This window comes from Rattus norvegicus, chromosome 1 (assembly GCF_021556685.1).
Source record: "Rattus norvegicus strain SHRSP/BbbUtx chromosome 1, alternate assembly SHRSP_T2T, whole genome shotgun sequence".
Classification (NCBI taxonomy): Eukaryota; Metazoa; Chordata; class Mammalia; order Rodentia; family Muridae; genus Rattus; species Rattus norvegicus.
Window position 1 is genome coordinate 243,085,731 of NC_141534.1, and position 27,347 is coordinate 243,113,077.

The window sequence follows — 27,347 nt, forward strand, 5'->3', positions numbered from 1 at the left end:
TTATTTTGGAGTCCAAGATTCCGAGCTATGTGTCCTGACAGACACTCAACTGTTGGGGCTGGAGAACTGGCTCAATGGCTGTTTAATGGTTTTGAGAAGGACCCCAGTTAAGTTCACAGTACCCACATGACAGCTCATAACAGCCTATACCTCCAGTTCTAGGGACTCCCAACGCTTTATTCTAGCCTTCATGGGCTTCTGCTCCCAAATGTTGTACATATAGTCATGCTAGTTCATACATACGAATTTTAGAAATCTTAAAATCTCAACTGATTTGCACATCTAACTACACAGGAGAATATGGGTGTTTCCTCCATACAGTGATGAGCTCATACTTAATAATGGAGTGCATCTTTTAGGCCATGATTCAGTGTCCCCAAATTATAAGGACGGCTGTTTCTACTCTCTAAGTGGCCTTAGGCATAAACAAGCATACGATTTTGAGGTGTTGTGTCAGCTCTAGTCTACATTAAAATCATACTAAAGCTCAGTATTTAAATTTCTGAAGAAGCCCTTTTCCAAATTCATGCTCTAAGGTGTCCTGTTTATTTTTAAACTCTAACAAGGAGGGGGCGGCGGAAGTGCTTCCGGAGGTATCTTGTAAACAAAAGCCATAGATGTCTTTTCTGGAGTGGTCTCGCAACTGATCGTTCTGGGCTCACATTTTGAAAACACCCAGTCAAGGACAAGACAAAAGCCATCTCCTAAAGGTTCTCTTTTGGTAGAACCCGGACTACCTATTTAAAAAAAAAAAAAATTGGTGTTGTCTCCTTTACTACACCATAAAACAGCTCAGGAATCTTTGACGTCGGATCCTGAGGCGCCAAGCTGCCCGACAGTCGCCCACACGCCGGGGTCAGCTGACGCCGGCTCCACCTGTGCCCGGTGTCGCACGCTCCTCGGACTTCTCCGCCTCTTCACCGGCCCACATCGAGGTTTCGAGACCGTCGGCCACACTCGCTCGGAGACCACGCTCGCATTCAGAGGTCCCCATCCGGAAGCGCGTTCTGCTCCCGCCCCCGCCGGCGGATCCGGAAGTGGGGGTCGGCAGCGGTGCACCGCCCTCCGCGGGCCCCTGGACACGATGCTTCGCGGCGCGCGCAGCCACCTCTCGGCCTCGGTAGCCCTCGCCGCGGTCCTGGCTGCGGCGCTGCTCTCGTCGTTCGCGCGCTGCTCTCTCCCGGGGCGCGGCGACCCGGTGGCTTCGGTGCTTAGCCCCTACTTCGGCACGAAGACACGCTACGAAGATGTCAACCCCTGGCTGCTGGGCGACCCGGTGGCGCCGCGACGGGACCCGGAGCTGCTGGCGGGGACTTGCACCCCGGTGCAGCTGGTCGCCCTCATCCGTCACGGCACCCGCTACCCTACGACCAAGCAGATCCGCAAGCTGAGGCAGCTGCAGGGGCTGCTGCAGACCCGCGAGTCCGTGGATGGCGGGAGCCGAGTGGCCGCCGCTCTGGACCAATGGCCGCTGTGGTACGATGACTGGATGGACGGGCAGCTGGTGGAAAAGGGGCGGCAGGACATGCGACAGCTGGCCCTGCGTCTGGCCGCCCTCTTCCCTGACCTCTTCTGCCGGGAGAACTACGGCCGCCTGCGGCTGATCACCAGCTCCAAGCACCGCTGTGTGGACAGCAGCGCCGCCTTCCTCCAAGGGTTGTGGCAACATTACCACCCAGGATTGCCACCTCCCGACGTCTCAGGTGACAGCGCGCCCCGCCTTCCTCAGACTTCGGACCCCCAACCCAGCCTCTGCTTGGGTCCCTTTTTTTCACCCCCCTTTCTGACTTGCGTTCTCGGGGCACAGGATGTGGACTTGCCTGTCTCTGTTTTATGAATGAGTTCATTCACTCATCAGATGCGAATTCCTGGCATTTTCTGCGTGAGGGCGCAGTAGGGGACGCTGGCGGTCCAGCTGGAAGGAGGGGAGGAAAAGTATCGCTCCCAGTTTTACATTACCCATTCTCAAATCGCGCTATCCCTCTGAGTGCCAACTTCGCTTCTTTTCCTTTCTTGCCTAGTAGTTTAACAACTGGGCACACTCTTTCAAATTATATAGAACTTTCTTCCTCCTCAACTACTTATGAGAATTGGTTGTTTTGTTTTGTTTTGTTTTGTTTTTCGAGACAGCATTTTTCAGCCCTGGTTGGTTGTCCTGGACTTGCTTTGTAGACTAGGCTGGCTTCAAACTCACAGAGATCCACCACCTTTCTCTGCCTGGGAAAATGCTGTGATCAAAGGCGGTGTCACCAAGCCCAGTTTGACTTTTTTTTTTTTTTTCTTAACCCCATCGTCTTTTCCTGAGTTTCGACATTTACAAGGTGTTTTAGGAAGCTGCTCCTCAAAGCCTCTTTATGCCTTACTTAGGGTTAGGGTACCCCGTTTCATTCTTGTGTTTACTGTAGCTGTGGTCCGTGGTCACAAGCATCACCTACCAACTTATTTCGTCATTATTATACTGCTTCGGGATTTGGGGGCACACGTAGTGGAATCCTCATTTCATAGGTGAAGAAGCCAAAAGTGCTACCCCTTCACCACCCTTACATAGTTGTGAACTAGTCAGGTCCAGTGTCCAGGTTTGTGGCTTTTGTAGAGTGCTGAGTTTTCCTTCCGAAAATGTTTTTAGCTCTTACAGCAAGTGTTAATACTTTTTGTATGCCGAGCATACTTCACATTGAACCCATACCACTGCTTTATGAAGTCGATAATTGTGTCCCCTGCCAGCCTCGTGGATGAAGCAATGAAACAAAAAGTACCAAATAATTGGTAGATTTTCATACAGCTAGACATGGATCTAAGAAATCGGATGTAGAGCTTGCTCTCAACCGCTGCACATAGGTGTGCCCTGTACTTAACCCTGCAGCATAACCTGATGAAAATGGCATGTAACGTTTCCAAATGTTTCTATGCCAAGGGGTGGATAAGTGTTAGCAACTGCTTATCAGTATGAACCTCAGAGAACTGAAGCGAGGAACATTAGCCGTCAAAGACTCAAACACCTGAGAAAAACTCAGTTTCCCCTTTCTTCCCTAATACTTAAACACCTCTAGAGAGTTCCCCATTGTTGTGTGCCTTGTCACTACTTGGAATAACTCAGCTAGTTGATGCTCGAATGCTTATTTGTTGAGTGTGCTTTTTAATTATGGCTACATTTCTTTCATTAGATTGAGTGAACATCTTCCTAAATCCATTCAAATTAACCCGACTGTCAAAAGTAGAACATTTAAAATAGCACAGCAGGCTGATGAGATGGCTCAGCAGGTCCTAACCTGCTTGCAGCCAAGCCTCACATGCTGAGTTGGATCCTAGGTTACGTTGTGAAAGGGAGAACTGAGTCCTGCTAGTTGCACACTAGATGAATACCAGTGATTTTTTTTTTTAAAGCACAGTGTGTGCCAGGTAAATATATATTGGACTTTCTTAGCTAAATGAATTTCCGTCCTCAGATTGTATTGTGAAGATTGGCTTTGCCCCAAGAGTCAAAGCCAGTGATCAGAGCAGCTCAAGGTAAAGGTATCCGTCATTGTTTCAGTCACAGAGTAAACTCACTCTCTTGTCATCTGAGATGGTTGGTTTGCCCATTGTGTACATCTGGGCTTTTGAGAAAGACCATAGAACCAGATTTTAGGTTTTCATAGACACAGAACAGTGGGATTTGATAATGGCAGGTTCTTTGGGGCCATAGAAGAAGATGACAGAATTCTCTAATTCGGGATGTTTCTGTAGGAACTATAATCCAGTTGTCAATTAGTGTAGACAGAAGTACCATTCAGGAGATTATATTTACATATATATTTATAGTTTTGCACATTATCGAACATGATGTATGTCATCTAACTTGTTTTCCGTGTTCGGACACAGAAACAATAGTGTACTTTTCCTCCGGGGAGAATGATGATGGTGATGTTTTGAGTATAATAGGGAAAAGGCCCCAACAGTTGAAGCATGATAATGAATGCTTTTCCAGTAAATATTTGTTGCCAACTTGTGGAAATAATGTAGCAGTGAATGCTAACCGGGAAGGCATCTGAGCGCTTCAGTCTCTCAGATGGTGAGCCTACCAGAGGCAGGCTTCTGAAAGGAAACAGCAGACCTGAAACATTAATGTTGCTTTGCTCTGTTTTGTAGATTATGTCAAAACAGAATATTTTGTAAAGTAAGGCAGGTTGGAAAAGTTAACCGAGAAAATGAAAGCTCCACTTGGAGTTTTACTCAGCAGGGGGAATCAGAGCTGTGAATTCTCCACCTGAAATCCCGAAAGGCGCCTGGCTGGAGGGAAACAATACTTAGTAACAGTTTTGCATTGTCATGCGTCCCTAGTTACTCTTGTTTTAGGAAAATATTTACTGTTGTGTATATTATTTCCTTGTATAGCATTGCTTTAAGTCTTTTATTTCCAGTCTACTTTTCAAAAGCCTTTTCTAGGATATCTGCTCGTGCATTAAAATTGTTATAAATGAAGAGGCTGTGCTGGGGACATAGCTTAGTGGCTAGAGTTGGCCTCGCGTACAAAGGTCCTGAGTTTGATTCCCAAATCAAATGAATAAATGAATGAATGAATGAGTGAATGAATGAAAAAAAGCAAGACATCATTCTCTTTGGGGAGAGGACTGTGCGATTAGAGAGACTACTGCTCTTGCATGGGACTCAAGTTCCATTCCCAGTACCCCTATCAGGCGCTCACACCGTCTACCTCCAGCTCCCCAGACTCTGACCTCCTCTTCTGGCCTCCACTCTGTACCCCCCGCTCTTGGTCAGTGCTTTTCTTTTTGTTGTCCTCTCAGACACAGCTTAGTCCTTTGTTAAGTGTCGCCTTTCCACACTTTACACTTTGAGTAATTTGAAATTGTTACTCGTGCCGGTGATTTACATGTGTGTACTCTTTTCTCTTCAGACATGGAGTGTGACCCTCCGAGAGTTAATGATAAGCTAATGAGGTTCTTCGATCACTGTGAGAAGTTTTTAACCGAAGTCGAAAGAAACGCCACGGCTCTTTATCATGTGGAAGCCTTCAAAACCGGGCCAGAAATGCAGACAGTTTTAAAGAAAGTTGCAGCCACTTTGCAAGTGCCAGTGAACAATTTAAATGCAGGTAATATATATGTTGTATTTCATTTAAATTCTGGTTAAATGTAAAACAAGCAAACAAAAATGAAGTTACTCTTCTTAAAGGTCCATACTTAAGTTTATGTTAACTAAATATTATGTCTTGGGTCAGGAAAATATACCAGGCACTTAATTTTATTTTCATTTCTCTAAATCTTTTATAAATTATTTTGGAAGGTTCTTTTTTTAAAAAATATCAAATTTGTTTATTTCAAGTTTGGCAAGATGGAAGAAATATGATAGAGAAACTCATTGATATCAGAACTCCTCAACCATTGATTAAAATAAGTTAGATTGTTTCAACGTGCCATGCATTTTCATAATAAAATGTTTTTTAAAATAACTAGAAGAGATAATGTCGAATATTCTCCATAGAAAGCAATGATACATGTTTGAAGTGTTGAATATACTAATCACCTGGTTTAATTATCACATATTATAGTCAAGTTTTTTCTCCACTTTAAATTTTTTCCCTTTTTTTTTTTATTGGATATTTTATGCAAGGTTCTTAAATGTGGAGTTTTTTCTTTTTCCTGAGAGCATCATTTCTAAGGATTACTTATAATTTAAAAGTTTGCTTTTCTGAATTATCTCTTAGTAAAATAACTCAAGTTAAAAATCGTATAAATCCTTTAGTTTTGAGAAACTTTAGGACTGCATGTAGTGTGGGAGGATGGTAGGTTTTAGTAAACTAAAAAAAAGTCAACTGGGGTTTGCAGCCTTAATTGTAGAGATCCCAAGGACATGGGTATTCTGTCTCTTGAACGGCTGTAGTGGAGTGCTTGCCTGGGTTTGTCGTTGATAGGAGACACTTTGGAGAGTGGAAGCAAATGACTGCAAGAGGAAGCAGGGCACATCTCACCTAGCAGTAGAAAATTAAGAAAATGGAGTTTTTTTCTTATTTTCTAGAACTTTATAGCTTATTATGGATGTTGGTGCATACTAATAGGTAGAGAAGTGATAATATGTCTCACACTGTGGATTAGTTTCCAGAAGACTAGAAGGTCATATTGGTGAGAGGGAAAGGTTAAACTCTCCCATGCCTGGCTTGGTGACATGTCTTGTTTGTCTGTCATAAGTTTCTGGTTATAGGATATACCAGCTCCTAGTCTGAGCTTGACCTGAGACTCCAGAAGAGCCTTGTCATGTCAGCAGACATGTACAGTAACAGTATCAACAAGCCACGCTGACTTATTAGGCATTGGGAAATGTTTCCAATTGCTTTTTTTTTTTTTTTTTTGGTTCTTTTTTTTTCGGAGCTGGGGACCGAACCCAGGGCCTTGCGCTTCCTAGGCAAGCGCTCTACCACTGAGCTAAATCCCCAACCCCTCCAATTGCTTTTATGTCTATTCCTAGTGAAATACATCTTTTAAAAAAGATTTATTTATTTAATGTATGAGTACACTGTCGCTGTCTTCATGCACACCAGAAGAGGGCATCAGATCCCATTACAGATGGTTGTGAGCCACCATGTGGTTACTGGGATTTGAACTCAAGACCTCTGGAAGAGCAGTCGGTGCTCTTAACTGCTGAGCCATCTCTCCAGCCCCTTTTAAAAGATGTGTGTGTGTGTGTGTGTGTGTGTGTGTGCGTGCGCGCGTGTGTGCGCGTTTGCGCTTGCTTGCTTGCTTGCTCATGTGGTACTTGGTGTCCGTGGAGACCAGAGGAGGAGGTTAGTTCTCCTGGAACTGGTTATGGAGATTGTGAGCTGCTATGAGAGTGATGGGAATAGAACTCGGGTCCTCATAAGAGCAGCCAGGGTTTTTAATTGCTGTTCAATCTTTCTAACCCCAAAGTGTATTATTTTGGTTTTGTAGTTGTTATTGTTAAATATATTACCTCAGAAATCTTTAAACTGAACTGATATGGAATGCATGTAATATCAATTAATTAACGTTGGTCCCATTTTCCTTTGGGAAAGAAAAAAAGAAAACAGTAAAATGGGCTAGAAATCAGAGTAATGGGAACAGCGCCTACCGTTTGTACCTCATCTCATCTCTTCTCTCTGTGTATCAGTGAACACAGTGCTTGGCTTGTGTTGACCAAGGTTTCCTTTTGAAACCCAAAGCACTCACTCACCTGTCCCTACTTTAGCACCCATTTGTGTCTAAAGTACAGCAGTTAGCAGACTAACAACCCCTGGTTCTTCACCTGACCTCTGCTGAGGTTTCTTGGTCAGCTAAGTTTGAAAAGCCGATGTCACTGCCAAGCCACCCATCCGGCCCCCTTGCTGGTTTGGGGTTGTCCTTTCCTGTGCTCGGCTTGGAGTCGGCGTCTTCCTCCTGCCCTCCATTCTGTTCTTCCTGCTCAGTCCTCCATGGTCCTCTCGCACAGTGTTTTTGTGTCTCTGGTTATGTACTTAATAGTTATAAGATGAACTACTGTGTAGTTTTAAAAACAGATAGTAAATATACTTTGTCGTTATTAATGTTCAAGTCAAGGACTCAACAAGACCCTAGTGCTCCTTTTCCATCCCTCTGAAGTTATAGATATCAAGTCCTGTTTAATAAGTCATCAGGCTGACCTTTGTAGGGTTTGCTAGGCAGCACGCACTTAGCAACCAACTAGTTCAGAACTGAAACAGTGAGCATTCGCAGAGCGCTCCACAGTCTCCTTGGACTGAATGGTCCGCTGCACGATGCCCTCTAGTGGTGCAGCGTCCGTTGGCGACGTACAGGCTCTCATCCTCCAGAGTCTCTTCTCCAACAACTCAGGTTTTTCTCAGCTGTGTGTGTAACTGTGCTTGTAGCATTCTATGGGTATATAGACTTCAAAAACCCAAGGAAACTAAAACCCCACAAATCTTACCTATTTTCTTCCCCAGACTTAATTCAGGTAGCCTTTTTCACCTGTTCGTTTGACCTGGCAATTCAAGGTGTCCATTCTCCCTGGTGCGATGTGTTTGACGTAGATGATGCGAAGGTGAGTATTTTGTTTGTATCGTCTCCTCGTGGCTTTTGGTCGTTATTTGAATTTTTTCTTGTTATTTCTTAAAGCAGCTTTCTAGAACATCAGTAGAATTAGGGGATATTAACTGCCCGGGACTAACCCCTAATCTGCTAAGTAAGGAGAGACAAATGCTTACTTGGGTTCATAGAACTCAGAAAAATGGTAATTTTATTTCTAAGTGGTGCCCCCTTCATCCCAATTAAAACCCGACTATGGGGAGAGGTGGTGGGCTAATATAAAACTGAGTGAGCTGAGGGAGAACCGTTTTCCACAGACCTGATTGGTCCCTAATTACTTTTCATGAGAAACCCAAGTTCTGATATTTTACTAAGGTGCGCCTGCTCCCCCTGCTGGTGGCCATGGTTCATTTCAGTTCCCTTGTTTTCCCCTGATGTGTAGACTTTTAAGGAGTATAGAAAGACCTCTGATGATCTTAAGGGACTACATTTTGCCTGATTCATGAGTGCTGGGATCTGGAAAGGGTGGAGTAGGAAAGTGTTTTGCGTTGTCCAGGGTTATAAACTTGTGGACCTTAGCTACCCTTACACACATGTGAAATGTCAGTGTTTCACATGAGAATCAAGAATTGCTTCCAGATTGACTTAAATTTTAAAGAAATACATTCCCTGCCAAATAGAGTGAATTTCAAGCTTTGTTTTGAGGAGACTTAGATGACCAGCAGCATGTCAAAAGTAATGCCATGGTTCTTGTAGCAGTGAGGAGGGTCTCACGGCAGAGTTGAGAGGAGTGAAGGATGCTCAGTGTACGGCTGCTGAAGGATGCTGAGAGCCAGGGTACACAGGTGCTGTTTCTTCCCCTCTGTGCTGAGTCAGTGCTGGGTGACTACTTCTCACCCCCAGTAACCTCTTGCGTTGGGCTCCAGACTTATTACTTAGATTAGAAACTTCTCAGCCTTCCTCCCTTTAGTATGCCCTATTTTGGATAGACACAGGATTTGTCTTTAGAACCTTTTACTCCATTTGCAGGAGGTGTTTTTGTGGAGATAGAACCCAGTGCCATGATCTCCAGATGCTTTCCCTTCATCCCAATTAAAAAGCTGCTGCTGGGAGGATTGTTGAGGCCATTATAAAGCCGGTTACCTCAGACCTGAGTCTGCACCACCTTCCCGGTGCCGTTTCATGTTCTAGTCTTTTAGTTATACAAAAGAACAGGTTTGGTTATGACATCTACATAGAAGTCATTACTTACCTTGCTTCCCCCCTTCCTTCTGCCCTCTTCTGTTCCTCCTCCCCACTTCTCTTTGCCCACCTCAGCCAATTTTCTGGTTTCTATATCTGAAAGCATGAGATATTTGTCTTCTCCCTGTTTCCCACTTTCATTTCCCACCCTCTGCTCCCTTTAGACTTCTTTCCTCTCCCTCGTTCCACCTTTGGCGGGGCACGTTCAAAATGAAAAGAGCACCATTAATAATTTTACCATAAGTACAAAGAAATCTCTGGTCACTGTTCATGTATGTGAAAATATCTCCTCTCCTCGCTCCTCAAGCTGCATGGGTCCAGGGGACGGTCAGGAGGAGATGATGATAAATTTTGACAAAAGAAAATTGTCATTTTACTTGTTTGCCCAGGTTGCCATAATCGTTGAAATGTTTAGGATGTGATTCAGTTGGCTGCCTGCCGGCTGCCTCCTTCCTGTTCTGAGTGGCTTTGTCCATGAGATCCCGGTAACGACTGACCACACTCACTTCCACTTGAAGTGGTCATAACCTGCCTCTGTGGTCACCCATGTGTGCATCCCTCGACCACCCTTGTGCACTTCTTGTCTTCTTAATCTGTACATCTTTTCCCTTCTAGCAGGTGACTTGATGTACAGCAAAACCTGACACCACATCTGAAACACCTCAGGGTGCCCCTGGAACTTCTGATGTTAAAGAAGTCTTTTTCTTTTTAGAATTACTTATCTCTTTATTGCTATGAGTCCTCCCTCTTTTTTGTTCCAGAGAGTTTCAAACTGATAGAAGTGTTAAGCACTTGTGCATCTAAACACGATCATTCTCCTCCATGACCGTAGATAGATGGCCCTTTATATCACGTTTTCAGATATATATATCAGTATATATCACAACTACACCATACAACGAACGGCCCAACACACAGTTTTTACAGGCATCTTACTACAGCCCTCTATAGCTGCTGTCCTTAAGTTCAGGGTCTCTTTGTGGATCTCTGATCCATTTGGTGGTGTGTCCAGACTCCTTCCGTCTAGACAGGCACTCCAGTTTTCTTTCATCTGCCGTGCACGGCAGCCGCAGGGATCTAGGCTTTTTTTTTCTTCTGCAGAATTTTTACTAAACATAAATTCAGATTAAACATTTTTGATAAGATACTACCTGAAATCCTTCTAAATGTATCCCATCACAAAGAATTATGTCACTTTGTCACATCCTTGATAAGTTTGATCAGTTGATGAGAATGTCACCTGCCAGGTTTCTGTATTGTGAGTTTTACCTTTTACTCTGTGTAATCAAAGAACTCATATTAGCAACCATGAGTTAACGAGCACTCACAGTGCTTGCAGAGCACTGAGACTCACCCACACGGACTCGTAGCCTTCTTTAATTGTAGGGACCTGGTGCTCTATCCAGTCTCCAAAGACTCCTGCCTGAATGTGGTGCACACCCACACAAACATTCAAGCACACGCACGTGCACATGCTTTTATTAATTTAAAAAAATATATAGTGTCTTTTAAAGTTTTTCAGTGATTTGCTTAAAAATAATTTTACCTGTTACCACTTAGAACTTACACTATGCCCTAATTTACATAATGAAGAATTTGCAGATGAAATATGATGTGTCAGGGATTTACTTGAGAACAATCCATTGTTAACTAAAGCACAGTTGAAACACAGTTGATTAAATGATTGTTGTTGAAGTTGGGTGATGGGTACACATGATGTTATTATACTGCCGTAGCATATTTTTTTTACCTTTGAAAATTAACACTGTTGGGTTGGTGAGATGGCTCAGCTAGGAAAGGTGCTTGGCACCCAACCCGATAACCTGAGCTGGATCAAGTTGTCCTCTACCCTCTGCCCTCTGCTCTTGACATGCACCTGCCCATACGAAGACGTGCTTCTGTGTGTGTTGCACACACACACACTAAATGTATCATACAGTTTAAATGAAGAGACACTCACACAGTTGTAAGCACTGGGGGCGGTTTCGGTTATCCTAGAACCTGTGGACCACTTGTGATGTTATTTAGCAGACAGTTGTTTTAGTGGATGTTTTATGACGCACATTTGCTTAGAACTAAACGTACTGATACAAGATAAGCACAAGGAACAAAGATGCTAACATCTTCCAAGATAGAAGCCACTGGAAGGCCGTTCGTTGGCAGGCAGGCAGGTCTCTATGGAGACGGTGCAGAGCCAGCTGCTCTCCGGCTCATTGCCTGTTTTACAGCTCTGCACCATCGTTTGCTGTACGTGTTCCTGAGGACCTATTCTGTGGTCAACATTTGTCTTTAAGATTTTCACATAAAAGTCTCCATTATTCAGATCTGCCATCTGGTAAACCTGTCCTCGGCACTTAAAACCTCAACCTCTCTCTACATCTTTGACTCTGGTTATTTGTTTTCTCGAACTCCCCAAGTCAGTTAGGTAACTTACACTCGGCTGTAAAACTCTGTTGGACCTGCACCTTCAAGCATTTTACACGACATGAGTGTGCACGAGGAGATTTGTAATGGTCATTTGCCACTGTTTTTATCCCTCATGCTATTGTTTTATTTCTCAGTAGATTAATATATTTTTACCCAGTTCCTTTTATGTTGAAATCTGTGCATTATGTTTTTTTTTTACCCTTTTGCTGACTTGGAGGTGTTTTGTTTGAGGTCCAGCACACTGCTAACTCTGTTCCTAAACTTTGAGTAGCACCAAGATTCTCTAGGAGCTCTTGTCTTAAAGTTCTTAAAAATTCACATAAACTGTGAATATAAATCAGAGAAATGGGACAGTAGTTGTTTCCTATTAGCCCTGACCCAGATGTTGGTGCCACCATTGTTGCTGAGTGAGGGGTGGTGGGGGCCAGTCCTTAGATGCCTGGGGCAGCAGTCGTAGGCAGTGAATGCTGAGTTTGTACTGCTTGCCCTCTAGTGGGGTTAGTGTAACTTTCCTGAGAATTGCTATTAATCAGGAACCTACTCCATTTCTGGAACTGGAATAGTAATTACTTCTGAAATGTCTCTGTTTAGGTTCTGGAATACTTAAATGATCTGAAACAGTACTGGAAACGAAGTTATGGCTATGCCATTAACAGCCGGTCCAGCTGCAACCTGTTTCAGGACATTTTTCTACACCTGGACAAAGCAGTTGAGCAGAAGCAAAGGTAAACACATCTTTAAAACGTGGAAATATGTGTGGAGCTTGCTGTTTGTAAGCTTATGGAAAAAACCATACAATGTATAATTTTTAAAAAATATATTTTTATAAAACCTTAATATGGTAATTGATATTTCCAGTCAGTATGTTAGTTTCGTTGTAATCATACTGTGTGTTGTCCTGACGCCGGTCTTTTCCCCTGGACATTCCGTTTGTAATAGTCGCCCTGCAGCTGCGTGTGCACTGCAGTGCAGGGGTCCTTGCTGTGGGCATGCGCTGGGCTTTTTCCACTTCACTTCTCAGTGGCCCGAGACTTCTTTCTAATTTCTGTTGTAAAATGGCTTCTGCTATAAATATGCAAAATGTTTTTATTTTAAGAGGGAATCTCTCATTTAAAGAAAAAGAAGAAGCTTTTGCTAACATTCCTACTTTTAAAGTAAGGGTGTGAGGGTGCAGTCAGTGGTACAATGTGTACCAGGTATGAGGTCTCCGGCACCAAAACCAAGCAAACGGAAATAAAAGCTTCAGGAGAGAAATGTGATGGAACCGTAACCCTGTTCATTGGACAGATTTACAGATGTTGACCGAAGTGGGGCAGCAGAACCTGGGAATGAGCTGCTTCACTGTAGTTAACTCCTGAGTTTGTTCAGACAGCACTCATTTGTAAAATGCTCTTAGGTTTAACAGGAGATAGGGGAGTAGAAAAACTAATAAAACAAAATCCCCAATTAGATTAATTTGGTTTCTGCTACCAAAAACATCTTTTAAAATCATCTATGTTTACTTATTGTATGGATGCCAAGGGACAGTGTGCAGGACTTGGTTCTCTCCTCTACCACATGGGTTCCAGCTATGATCTTGAGGCTTGTAGCAAGTCCTGTCATCAGCTGAGCCATCTCCTGGTCCAGCTGGAAGCTTCTGGGGGTGGGCTGTGGTTTCAAATAAAGAAACTTAGGGGAGGAGTTAACCTTTTCCTGTTTGATTTTCTGAGTTACTTCCAGCTCCTACATTTTATGAGAGAGCAGACCTTTCCCGTTTGATCATTGTTCATTTGCTCAGTGTTGAGTCTAAGGGATGATAAGTTTATTAGCAATAATCGCGCCTCGGATAAACCTCATTGGCTACGATACTGCCACTGCGCAAAGCTGGATGATAAGTTTATAATTGTGTCAGGAGGCTCTAAAATAACTTTGTAAGGCTCCTATTATAATTTAGTTCTACTTTGAAGCTTAAGTAATAAAAATTTATCAGTAATGTTTTAAAATAAATGAGAATTTCTGTATACTGAAAAATCAGGATAGTATGAGGAAATTCCAAATAACTCCAGCCCCAGAATTAAATTTCAAATAACTCCAGACCCAGCTATTGGTTGAGTAGAAATTTTTTTTTTTTTTTTTTGGTTCTTTTTTTCGGAGCTGGGGACCGAACCCAGGGCCTTGCGCTTCCTAGGTAAGCGCTCTACCACTGAGCTAAATCCCCAACCCCAAGGTCTCTTTATTATGTAGCTTTGGCTGCACTGGGACTATGTAGAGCAGGCTGGCCTTGACCTCACAGTTCCCGCCTCCAAAGGGCTGGAATGAAAGCATACACCATCACACTTGGCTATGGTTAAGTGGAAGTCTTATCAAAATCTCACAAGTTTCCTTGTAGGAATTGAGAAGTTAGTTCTAAACTCACACAGGAATATAAAGAATCTATAGAAATGAAAGTAATTTTGAAAAAGAACAAAAGGATTTGTCATACTTCTGTGAAAACTTACAGGAAGCTTGGAGTAACGGTGTGCACCAGGAATCCTAGCACTTAGGAGGCTAGAACAGAATTATGAGTTTGAGGGACATCCTGGGTTATATAATAAAACTCTGCCTCACAAACAGGCAGATAGCCTCAGATGTAATATAGTCAGACAGGGACACAGTAACATCGTAATATAGTCCTAGTCAGATAGACAAAGGGACACAGTAACATCATATTGTAGTCCTAGTCAGATAGACAGAGGGACACAGTAACATCGTAATGTAGTCCTAGTCAGATAGACAGAGGGACACAGTAACATCATATTGTAGTCCTAGTCAGATAGACAGAGGGACACAGTAACATCGTAATGTAGTCCTAGTCAGATAGACAGAGGGACACAGTAACATCACGAAATAGACCCATATATAGTAGTCTGTCCATATCCCTGTGGTTCCCTCCTTGGTTTTTATTTAACTACAAATCTAAATTCACATGGGTCCTGGATATATGGACTCTTCACCTGTCAATATTCTCTGACTACTGCTGAGTATTAACCTTTCTGTAGCTATAATAATAATCTGGGGATCGTGGTCAGTGCATGGCAGGATCAGTGTAAGTCATGTGTAAATAGCACATCAGTGTGGATGTGAGTGTCCGTGGGGAGTCGCAGAGCCACTTCCCCACGAATGCTGAAGAACACACACTGTGCATGTTACATTGGTTTTCAACCAAACGTCAGGACAGTGTGATAGGAAGGGTAACACTTGGTCACATCTGATGCCGGGACACTTGGACATCCGTGCTCAAAATGAGATACTCAGACCTCCATACTACAAATAAGAAGGAATTACAGATTTTATTAAACAATCTAAAACCATAAATCTCTGAAAGAGAAAATAATAGCCATGACCTAATTATAAGAGATTAAACTCATTCATAATCTTGGATTGAGTGAGGTTTTCTTAAATGTAATACCTAAAACATGATTCATCAATAGAAATTCATTAAATATTCTTATCACATTTTAAACTGTCCTTCTCAAGGGTACTATTTGGGAAATATAAAATATTTGCAAAACTTATATACGTTAGTAATTTGAATCCAAAATATTCAGAGAACTACATCTTACTTAATAAGAAACTGGCCCCCCTTTAAGGTAGAAAAGAGGGGCTATAGCTGTAGTGGTAGGATATGTACTTAAAAAGTGTGAGTCCATTGATGAATACCTGTGTCCTCCCCTCCCCTCAAAAAGAGAAGAACAGAAGATTTACACGGATTTCATTAAAGAAGATCCATGGATGGCACGTGTAAAATGGTCAGCATAGTTTTTACTATCCGTCATCAAGGATACCGGTGTCTTAGTGAAATACCACTTTATTTCCCCATAAGCCGGGGAAAATGAAGGACCAGCCTCATTCATAGCTGGCAGAAGTATAAAATTGTGTGGCCTCTTTGGAGAACATTGGCATTACTGACATTAAACATCTGCGTGTCTAAGCAAACCCATCCAGTGTATCTACCCGGTAGTGATGTATCTTTTGATGATTTCTTATGCCTTGGGTAGTTCAGATTTTTTAAGTAATGGATTTTTTTTTTGTAGGTTGTGTAATTCTTCCTTTTAAACATTAGATGGCAGCATTGAAACCATTGTGCCGCGACCCCCTTGTACAGTGCTGCGTTGTCAGCTCCCTCATTAAAACAGGACAGCTTGGTCTCTTAAAGTTCTGAGGAATTTATTCAGATTTTAGGTTGTTTTTTTAAAGTCAGGGCTGTGAGGTGTAACTCAGGGGCCGAGATATTTTTAGTGCTGTATATTGAAAGACGATGGGCTGAATCTTGGAAGAGTTAAACAAAATGGCTGTTCCCCTAAGTTAAGATTCATATGTCTAACTGCTTTTTGGATAGACACGTCTTCATTGTTATCCTGTGAGGGTTTAAGACATTTTCAGTATACTGCTCTGTCTTCAGTCACTAACTCAATGTCTAGATATCGTTGGTGCTGTATGTGTGTATGATGTATGTGTGTATGATGTAGTATGTGGTATGGATATGGGGTATCTTCAGTGCTGCTTTTTCTCCTGTACTGTTTACTTTAGTGCCTCCCAGACAGCTAAGCCGCAAGACCACTGTTGTTCTAGACTCCAGCCTCCTCACTTTCTCTATCTAGTCATTGCCTTGTGGGTTTTTTAAATTACACTTAGCAATTCATTCACTCGTGTGTGTGTGTGTGTGTGTGTGTGTGTGTGTGTGTGTGTGTGTGTGTGCGCGCGCGCGCGCACGTGTGCATGTACATGCATATGTCTCACAGCATGTGTGGGGAAGTCAGAGGATAACTTGAGGGAGACAGTTCTCTCCTACCCAGAGGTCCTGAGTTCAATTCCCACCAACCACATGGTGGCTCACAGCCATCTGTAAGATGATCTGATGCTCTCTTCTGGCACATGCGTGTACATGCAGATAGAGCACTCATACATGAAATACATAAACCTAAAAAAGCTAGCTGAAGAAAGGTTTGCTTGTCCACATGCTAGTAAAGACAATGCTTAAAGTGACTGAGACAGAAGTCTGGATAATTAGAATAATGTGAATAATTACAAGATCAGGGTAACTAGAAAAGGATAACTGGCCATCAGTAAAGCGAATGTAGTGTGGTAGGATCTCTCTTGATTTTAGAGCCATATTTAGTGTTTCTCAACTAAGTTAAAACATAGGGGATACTTGTCTTAGATGTGGTGGAAATTGTGTACCATAAGACATTGCGGGCAGGTGTCCTGGAGTTTGTACACACTTGCTTATTACCGTTGTCTCACAAGTACATACCCTATCAGTTACTTATTAGTTTGAAGGATAATATGGAGAATAAATCATACTAGGTCGTGAACACCTTTCCTAGGCCAGGGAAAAACAAGTGCACTTAACATGTGTTCTAGATGTTAATTTAACATGCTCACTATTTATTATTATTATTATTTATTATTATTATTATTATTATTTGTGTTGATGTATATAATAATGTGTAGCAGTTTTCCCCTAATTAATTGATTTGATAATAAAGACAACAAAAAGCCAATCGATGAGTAAGGAGGAGGAGGAGGCGGGCCTTTCAGGTCCAAGAGGAGAAAAGGGAAGGTAGGAGGCAGGAACAGCCTTTTTGGCCGGTGAGGCAGGCAACGTGTAGACCGGGGACTGTTAGGTCTGGTGGTGGAATCAAATCCACCATGGAAACTTCTAACATAGAATAGTTGATGAATTTAGGACGATAGAGTCCGTGCCCAGTGGTTACGTTATCTGTTGATTCTAGTCTAAGATTCTCTGGAGTTTTACATTCAAGGCGATTCGGGTGGGCTCCAGGGATAGAGGCAGTCTTGGCAGACTGGCTGCGGCAGAGGGCAGATGACTGGAAATTGTGAGTGGTTAGGTGACAAGTGAACTGAGGGAAACTGGGTGGACAGCTGCTTAGGATAACCATCGGGGTGGGGAGTACGCCGCACAGCCAGCAATAGCGTGGATTGTTTTTTAATAATTACACTCGACAGTGATGTTCAGGTATCCCTCTCAGAATAATAGCAAGTAAAGCCTACCCACAGAACCACTGTTAACAACTGGACAGATCTCATAAGTACAGAGCAGTCCTCATGTTATTTTTGAGTACAAAGGGTGTTTGTTCGTTTGCAGGCAGTAGAGATTATGCAAAGATACATACATCCAAATTGTCTGCAAGAACCCATGTTCCAGATGGGAGGACGTTCATATGAGAGCATATGTATGTAAAAACCAAAGTGCCCAGGGAGGTGAATCGGAGTGAGGAGGTCACATGCAAGTCTTTATGGGAAGAGACATCTCTGGGTAAACAAAGACCAAAGAGGTGATCTCACTCAGCTTAAAGGTATCACTCCTCATGTTGTTTTTACTATTTTTACAGCTGTATTAAATCACAGCTAACACAAAGTCATCTCCGCATAGTTCACTTGTACATCTCTCTGGGTTTCGTCTGTGTGCCCACTAAGCCGTTAGCACTCAGTCTCTTTTTAAGATTCACTTTATTTGCACACATATGCGCATGTGTGCATTTCTGCGCATGGCAGAAGAGTGTGTCAGATCCCTTGGAGCTGGAGTTATATGCATTTGTGGGCTATTCAGCATGGTGTGGGGAACAGAACCCAGTTCCTGGATGAGCAGGAAGCTGAACTGTTGAGCCTTCTCTGGCCTTTTCTTTGCTTTTGTTCATATCTCCTAAGCTGAGTTGTCTGACCAGGAGACCTCTCTTCTGAGCATTTGAGCTTTTACTAGTTTGGCTTGTTAGCCTTGAAAATGTATTTTGCTGATGCCTTCCTCCTGGATTTGAATGTGAGGTCTCGTGTGTGCCATAGTGGCTGGCATTTTGAGCAGCCCCTCTGGATTCTGGAGCTCCCTGCCCTGCAGTTCCTCTTCTATGATCTGCTCCATGAGTTCCAGCCAATGTTCCCTCCCTAGACCTCACTCACCTCAGGGCTGCCATGGTCTCTGCTCCCCACCCTCCATCACAGCCTGCAAGCGTTAAACAGTCTGGGCAGGTCCTGGGCTCAACTGTTTGCCTTCTTTCTTACTCTTGTCTGACTGAAAGCTACTGTTTCATAGAATTCTTCTAGCCTCCTAATACCTGTAGAGAGGGTAATAGAGCTTTATCCCTGTTCTTCTATCTTGTGAACTTAATTTCTACATATTTTTACATAAGAAAAAGTACATTTGTGTCATTTTAGTTCCTGGCTTACATCACCAAAGACGTACTTCTCCAGAGATTTACTGCAGTCAAATGTAGAGGAAGACTTGTAAACAAAATCTGTATAATTGTCATAATTTTCTTCTCAAACCTCATAGCTCTAGCATTTCCAACCACTCTGCTCTTACATAAGTGTGCAAATTGTGGAATTTGTCTAAAGCTCCATCTGATAGTCTTAGATCATGTTTGAAAACATAGTTTGTGTAATACCAGTTGCGTGTGAAACATAAATTAAGAGCTTAAAAAGATCTAGCTGAATACACCTGAGGGAAAACATGCAATCATTAGTTTTTCTTACTGAGCATTTTGAATTACTTAAGGTATTTTTACCTTTTTTGAACATATACATAGTTTCATTTCTTGATGTAATTTTAGACTTCAGATTAAATTTGGTTTGGTTGTTTGTCGTTAAAACAAGGATATGATTTACAAAACCACATTCTTCCTGGGTAACATTCACTTGATACACTGGACTTCTTATTTCTCAAATCTGATAAAGTGTTCACTGTGTGAGTCATGAAGATCTGAATTTGAATCCCAAGTACCCATGCAACACCAGGACCTGACAGCCCTGTACTGAGAGGCATAGAAAGGCAGCGTCCTAGGGCTCACTGGCCAGCTGTCGCAGATTCAGGAGAGACCCCATGTCTAATAAGGTAGAGTATGAGACTCCACCTGTAGGTGAAGAGCTGCAGTCAGCGAGGGGTCGGGGGAGACCCATTCTCCAGTGGTGTGGCCACTGTTGCCTGTGCCCCATAACTAGGCCTGTAATCACAGGCCCATGCTCGCAAAAGCAGCCTTAGTACATTTCACACAGCCACATGATCTCTCTTCAGCCCTAACCCTAACCCTAACCCTCTGCCCTCTCTGGTCCCGTCCCCTTCTTTCCAACACGCCGCTCTTTTGTCTATGTTACGTGTATGAGTGCTTGTGTGAGAGAGGGGGGTACCAAGATCTTTCCTCATTCAGACACAGGCATATTTAATCCCATTTGTGTCACTTCATTTGGACTTCATCCTAACATGGCTCTGTTGTGCTGACTCAGTGAAGATTCACAGTGAAACCCAGGCGCATTCTCATGCAGTCCTTGGGAGACAGTCAAGGCAGAAACTAGGCATCTGGTGCTTTCATGACACGAGTGATTGGGCCTATGTGAAAGTGGACTGGAACAAACAGACTCCCAGGAGTTGGCTTAGAACTTGATGGAACTATTCAATTTTGGTGCTTGGAGCAATGGCAACATGTTCCTAGAAATGAACTCTAACTGCTTCTTTACAGGAGTTACTGATTTCTCCGTTCTCTCTCTCTTCCTGATTGGCTGTGAAGTGAACAGCTCTCCTCAGCCAGGTTCCTCCTGCTGCACAGTATCTGCCCAATGGCCTGGTCAGGAGAGTGGACGAGACTAAACCCTTTGAAACATAAGCCAGAGTAAATACTCCTGTTTAAAAGTCAGAGTCTTTATCAAAACTGCGAGCATACTTTTAATAACTTCTGATGAAGATTAGATCAGATACTCTTGTATACTTGGTTTGAAGTATTTGGAATGGTGATTATAACAGAAACTGATCAAAAACTTTTAAAATAGTAAAACTCAGTAGGTCACAAAAACAAAGCAAACAAGACAAAAAGCAAGAAAAATTGTTGGGAAGAAGAAAGGTTTAAAGGGAGTAAGAGACTAGGGAGTGGCAATGGCCAGCACACAGTATGTCCCTGAGAAACCCCTCAACTCACTGAGCCACGCATAATTGAAGGTCCTTACCCCACCCCCAACACACACACCACACACACACACACACACACACACACACACACACACTTTTGTTGTTCTGGTGTAATTTAGAAGAGAAAAATGATAAGTTTTTCCATTGAATGCTTATGTTACTTAAATCCATCCCCCAAGACAGAAATTTGAGTAAGTCTTATGAAAGGGCAGGCAAGTGTAAGCATGAACAGATGTTTAAGGATTATATTAACCCTTCAGAGGAGACGTTCCCCTTTTGACATACATGTTTCACAGATGTCACTGAAGAAAGGTCTGTCTGATATGTTACCAGTAGTTTTTAACAGCAAAGTAGAAATCAGTTTGCACACTGCTGCTTGTTTCTAAGGGAAGAAGAGCACTATTAGTCATAATGGAGCCTCAGTTTGAACTTAATGATTTTAAAATAACTGAATTATTACTACTGCGATTTGAGTCATATCTCAGAACCAGTTCAGATGCTCTTCTTATGCTCTGAGAGCCTTCAGGAAAGCCGCTCTCTAGGAGAGACTAGACGGGTTAAGGTTGCTTTGTCATCTCGCTATTTCTCTGTTACTTACCTTACTTAGATGCCCAATGAGAACTACGTTGAATTCAGGCCATGTGAAACAAAATAATGAGGAGAAGCTTATGTTTGAGACTTAAGCAGTTTTATGTTCTGAGCTGTTATTAATGGAAGTGCCATATGACAGAGTCTGTCATGGTCGCAGACTCCTAGCAACCCAAGCACACAAGCAGCTAACTTGGAAGGAGTTAGGTCCAGCCAGACTACATAGAGAACCCTCCCTGACCTTAACTTAATGCTCTTCCAGTCACAGATTAATTGCTGGTAGGCAGTTTGTCTTTTTACCCTTACACCCTCAACCTAGCCATCTATTGAACTCTTTTGTGTTGTATTTGAAAGCAATACATGCGTGCGTGCGTGCGAGCGAGCATGCGTGCGTGCAAGTGTATGTGTTTTGGATATACATGGCACTGCCTGCCTGCATTCCCAGAACCAGGGAAGTGAAGACAGAACCATCAAATATTAGACAGCAGCCTGGCTAAATGGTGAATTCCAGGAGATACTGGCTATGACCCAATGTGGCAATCCCCAGTCTCTAAAGTCAAAGCAGGGAAAGATCTGGAAGTGTGGGGTGGTAGGATGCTTGCCGCACGCACACAAAGCCCCGAGTTTAACCACACGCACAAGGAGAAACATGGAATCTGAACAGTTTTCATGTGTTTTCTCACTGTATACCACTCCAGACACTGCCCCTTAGCAGGTTCCTCCTCACATGGGAGGGTTTCTCAGCAGTCATGCTTCTGTGTGAGCCAGACATACATGTCCTTGTTGTCGTCCTACCTGCTTTTCTCCTTGTAAGTGAGCCTGGTGCTAGCCCTTGCCATGGAGGGATATTCTGCCACACCTCCACATTAGCCAGTGGATCTTTGAAAAGCCTGTTTCTTATTGCTTCTTGCAAACTTTATGTGGCATTTTTTTTTCAGGACCTTTTTTTTTTTTTTCTTTTTTTCGGAGCTGGGGACCGAACTCAGGGCCTTGCGCTTCCTAGGCAAGCGCTCTACCACTGAGCTAAATCCCCAACCCCAGGACCTTTTATTTTAATATAAGCAGCATCACCATGTTCTCTTTTTCTTAGTTACGAGAACCTCTGCTTCCAGCTGGATGCTTTGAGCTTCAGTAAGGGCTACACACACACACACACACACACACACACACACACACACACACACACACACACATATGAAGTCATGCTCATTCCTCCATTTCTTGACATTATTTCATAAAATTAAAACATCTTGGTTACTGTAGAATATATGAACTATGAAGTAGTTATCAGTTCCTACAGGCACCTTTGAATTAGCAAAGTCATGGTCTAAGTGCTAGTGAGGATTCTCATTTTTGTCTTTACTTTCAGCTATGATCATTGTCATATGATTTGATATTTGACTTGTACTGGCATTTTGCTAGAAATGTAAAGTTCTGGGTTTTTGGTGCTTTTTTTTCTGTATGTTGTGGACTTTTGCAGAAAGTTGTTCTATATTAGAGGGTGATGTAGATTTATAAAAGCTACACCTTTTCTTTCTGTTGTAAGCCATCTCAAATTGAACAATTTTGTTTTTATATGTAGGTTTTGCTTGTATGTATGTATGTCCACCACATATGTGCAATGCCCATTGAGGCCAGAAGAGGGCATTAGGGTCACTGGAATTGTGGTTACAGATGGTTGTGAGCCATCATGTGGGTGTTGGGAACAGAACCCAGATACTCTGGAAGAACAGCCAGTTCTCTAAACAGCTGAGCCATCTCTCCAGCCACCAACTGTCTAAAATACTTGTAGGGATAATCTCTTCTGTACTATGTGGAAGCATTACCTGTCAATAAAACCTGATGGCCAATAAGCTGAGGCAAGATTAGAAGGTGGGACATCTGGCAAAGAGGGAGGGGGACTCTGGGAAAGTCAAGGGAAGAATTCCCCACCTGGACTCAGGAAGTTGGCTGTATGAAACTGAGGAGAGGTAAAGCTATAATAGTAAAAGCTGGTTATTATAAGTTACAAGCTAGTTTGTGAACACACCTAGCTTATGACCTAGGCTTTTATTCATGAATAAATAGCCTCTGAGTTATTCGGGAACTGGGGTGTGGGTAGAAAAGCTCATGGTTATAAATGATTTTAAAATATAAGTTATTTTTAAATTTGGTCAAATGCAAAAGACAGTCATTTATTTGTGGTTTACATGGCTTCCTTTATCAATCTAACATATAATCATTTTGATTGCTCATAAAATTCCCAATTAACTTTTTAAAAGTTTGATCTTTTTAAAAAGATTACCTTTAATTTTTATTAATGTGTAGGTATGTACACATGCATGCAGGTACCCACAGAGGCCAGAAGAGGGCGCTGGAGTTGCAAGCAGTTGTGAGCTGCCTGATGTGGATGCTGGGAACCAAACTTGGGCCCTGTGAAAGGATAGCGTGTGCTGCTCTACTGAGCCCTTTCTCTAGCCCCACAGTAAACATTTTAAAGCACCGTATTCCTTAACTTCTGAAAAATTGCTGATATAAAAGAAAAAAATGAGACCTTTTCGTTTGTTTAAGTTTAAAGAATCTTCAGATTTAAATATGGGTGGGGGCTGAGGTTGTAGCAAGCAAAGTGGTAGAGCACATGTGTTCTTAGGTTCAAACTCTAATTCAGATCGGTCACACTGAGATTGACTGTAGTTGATGTGTTTAGCAGAACTTCGAACTCCTCGTTTCTACTCTTCCTCCCAACATGCACGTATGTGTGTGTTTATTGTATCAATCCTCACAAATGCCTCTTACTTCAGCCCTGTGGGGACAGGGACAGAATTACTGGGGCATGCTGGGTCCTGGCCCCACCTAAAAAATGGCAGCCTGGGGTTTGGGGAGAGACCTCTGATCTCAAAGGAAAATACAGAGTCAAACACTCTGCACCCTCTCCTGGCTTCTGTGCATGTGCAGAGGTACACACAGACACACACATACACACGCCTGAGCACACACAAAAGTAAATACTGGGAAAAAGAAAACCTGAAAAGATAAAAGGCAGCACTTGAAGTGCACTCATTCACTCAGGAGCGCTCGGTGCGTGGATCAGTCTTCCTAGAAACAGCTTGTCCAGCACCACACAGGAAGTGCTAAAGTGCGTACTTCAGTGCCTTTGTCAACAGAATGGTCACTCGTGTGTTCTATTTTGGGTAGATTTGCAGCACTCTCCATATCCTAATTTCTAATTTCAGCTCCCCCACAGAATCTTAACCACACAGAATCTTAGAAAGAACTCTAAAAGTCAGAGCCATCCAGATGGCTCAGTGGGTAGAGCCAGGCAAGTGCCAGGCAAGTCTGACCACGAGTTCAATCTACTGGGACACCTGCTGAGAGGAGAGGCCTGACTCCTGACATTTGTCTCTGACCTACGCACTCACGCACGCACGCACGCACGCACGCGGTGACACTAGTGAGCCTCCCCTAACTTACACACTAGATGTAATAATTAAAAATAAATAAATAAATAAATAAATAAGATGAGATTACATTTTTAAATGAGAAAATTAGTTACTATTAAGCATAGGTATTATATTTTATGTCATGAATCTATAAGTTTCCCCTTCAATTTCTCGTTGAAGGTCTCAGCCGGTCTCTTCTCCAGTCATCCTCCAGTTTGGTCATGCGGAGACCCTCCTACCCCTGCTCTCGCTCATGGGCTACTTCAAGGACAAGGAGCCCCTGACAGCATACAATTTTGAGGAGCAGGTGCATCGCGAGTTCCGAAGTGGTCACATCGTACCATATGCTTCAAACCTAATATTTGTGCTTTACCATTGTGAAGACGCACAGACCCCTCAAGAAAAATTCCAGATACAAATGCTGCTGAATGAAAAGGTGTTACCCTTGGCTCACTCGCAGAAAACTGTTGCCTTGTATGAGGATCTGAAGAACCACTACCAGGACATTCTTCAGAGCTGTCAAACTAGTAAAGAATGTAACCTACCCAAGGTGAACATCACGTCCGACGAGCTCTGAGGACTCATCAGTGCTCTGCTGAGGGCGCTTGTTGCCAATAGGTAGCCACTCTAAAGGCAGCAACAGGAGGATCTCTGTGAGCTCAAGGCCAACCTGTTCTACATAGTGAGTTCCAGGCCAGCCAAGGCTGCGTAGAGAAATAAAGTTTGGTCCTTTTGTCTTTTCACAGAAGATGATAGTTTCTTTTAGAATCTGGACATACGGGTAAGACATGACTCTCCCTGGAGCAGCTCTCTTCAGAAAAACTAATTCAGCAAAACAGCTGTCCCTCCCAGTGTTTGCAGAGCTGAAATTTTCCTAATGACCTAAGAAAATGCTGATGTAGAATGGTATTAGAAAATAACACTTCAAAAGTGTTGGATACCAAAGCACAGTGGCAGCTGGGTGAGCCGCAGTGAGTGACTGAGATGGGGACTTGAGTGATCATGTTGGGTTCTTTCCTTCTCCTTCACGAAGGACACAAAGAAGGAAGTCTAATAACGTATCCATCCAGACAGGAAATCAACTCGATATTAAGAACCAGGCTGAAGTAAAACTGAAAGTGTGGGCTATTTTTGTTGATGTTATTTACAAAAAGATTTAAACACTGTCAGTAATCGCCTTTAACCTCCAAGTAGGTCTTGCAGAACCACCTCCATCCCTCGGACCTGTTTGAGGCGCGCAGTTATAATGGGGCCCAGCCTGGTACAGGAGCCGACTTCCTTGACTGTTGCCTGGTTATCTTTCGTTCCATCATGGCTCCCCTTTTTATATCTTGATATTACATAAAGTTTATCTTTTGGTGGTTTGGTTTTTTTTTTTTAAATAAAGACTTATCTGCCTAATTTAATTGTAGAGATTCGAACCTGATTCAAAGAAATTTTGAGTTCTTTCAAATACCATAAAAGTGTTTGCTACAATAAATAAATAAAATTCTTGTGGCTTTACTACCAAGTCATCTGTGCTCATTGAGACTCAGTCATAGATAGCGAAGGGTCGGAATCCTAAGTGTTTGCCCTGACTAAACAACGTAAGGCAGTCTCCCCTTGTTCTTCAAGCGAATGGGCTATTTTAATGCCGTCTGATTTGATTTCACCACTGCCTTTTAAGGAGAAGATTTGGTTTGGGTTGAAAATGTATGGTTAATCTTATCAAACCGTATGAGTTAAATCTCTAGAATCTGCTGCATTAGTTTTACAGTTTGCTTTTGAAGAAAGGAATTTTTGAAAATATATCTGTAGTCAGGCTGTGCATGCGTCTGGACAAAGCTTCTGTGATGAGCATGAGGGCATTTTCAGCCCCATTTTCATTGGCAAAAGATGTAAAGATTCATTTTAAAGAAAATGCTTATGGTTTTGATACCAATCAAAATGCTTCCTAATTATTTTAATGTTTAATCAGATGAATTTTTGGTCAGTAAAGCTGCACTAATTTAGGGATACAGTTAAAAGATTTTTCATGCTCTCTTTTGACAGTAAACCTTCGTCTTCCTATTTTGTAAAATATAATTAGAGGGGCCAGCAAGGTGGCTCAGTGAATGAAGATGCCTGCTTGAGCACTGCGGCTTGATCTCCCCGATTCATATGGGTGGAGAGGACAGACGTCCACAAGTTGTTCTCTGACCTCCCTGTGTGCACATGCATGCATGTGCCCATATATATGATCAAGTAGTAAAGTTTACATAGCCAGAGGCTTGTTCAAAATTAAGTTAATTACTGGATTGTATGACAGTCTTTTTTAATGGAATTTTCTAAGGTTAAAAATGATGAATAACGAAAGCAATAAGCCAACACTGGCGAGCTTTTTTTTTTTTTTCTTTTTTTTTTTTCTTTTTTTTTTTTTCTTTTTTTTTTTCTGGCGAGCTTTAAATATGGTATCCGTGTTGTGAAAAGACGGTACACAGCAAACTCATTCTGGAATAGCAAGTATTCATAGCTGGGCACTGGTGATCACCGTTAACAATGAAGAGACCTCCCTCTGACGGGTGTCGGAGTCACTTCCAAGAAGATTAACACGAGAGACCGACCCTTCAGAGTGGTTGGCCCTTTCCAGCATCTGGATATAAGGAGATTTGGAGGAAGTCTTGCTGGGGAATCTGGCAATTTCTGCCATTGCTGCTGTTCTCAGCATCCTTCAGTGACTGAGACACCAGCGTCTTTGGACTTCCAACA

General features: G+C 42.6%; 1 protein-coding gene and 1 pseudogene across 2 annotated transcripts; one reads left to right on the forward strand and one right to left on the reverse strand.

Moving 5' to 3' along the window:
- Positions 1–1,063: 1,063 nt before the first annotated feature.
- Positions 1,064–26,130, forward strand: Minpp1 (multiple inositol-polyphosphate phosphatase 1). 2 transcript variants are annotated; one of them, NM_019263.1, is given in 5 exon segments: positions 1,085–1,703; positions 4,895–5,092; positions 7,931–8,028; positions 12,273–12,406; positions 24,801–26,130. In NM_019263.1, coding segments are annotated over 5 exon segments (1,446 nt in total). In that variant the 3' UTR covers positions 25,198–26,130.
- Positions 13,471–13,546, reverse strand: LOC120100113 (U4 spliceosomal RNA; annotated as a pseudogene).
- Positions 26,131–27,347: the final 1,217 nt, after the last annotated feature.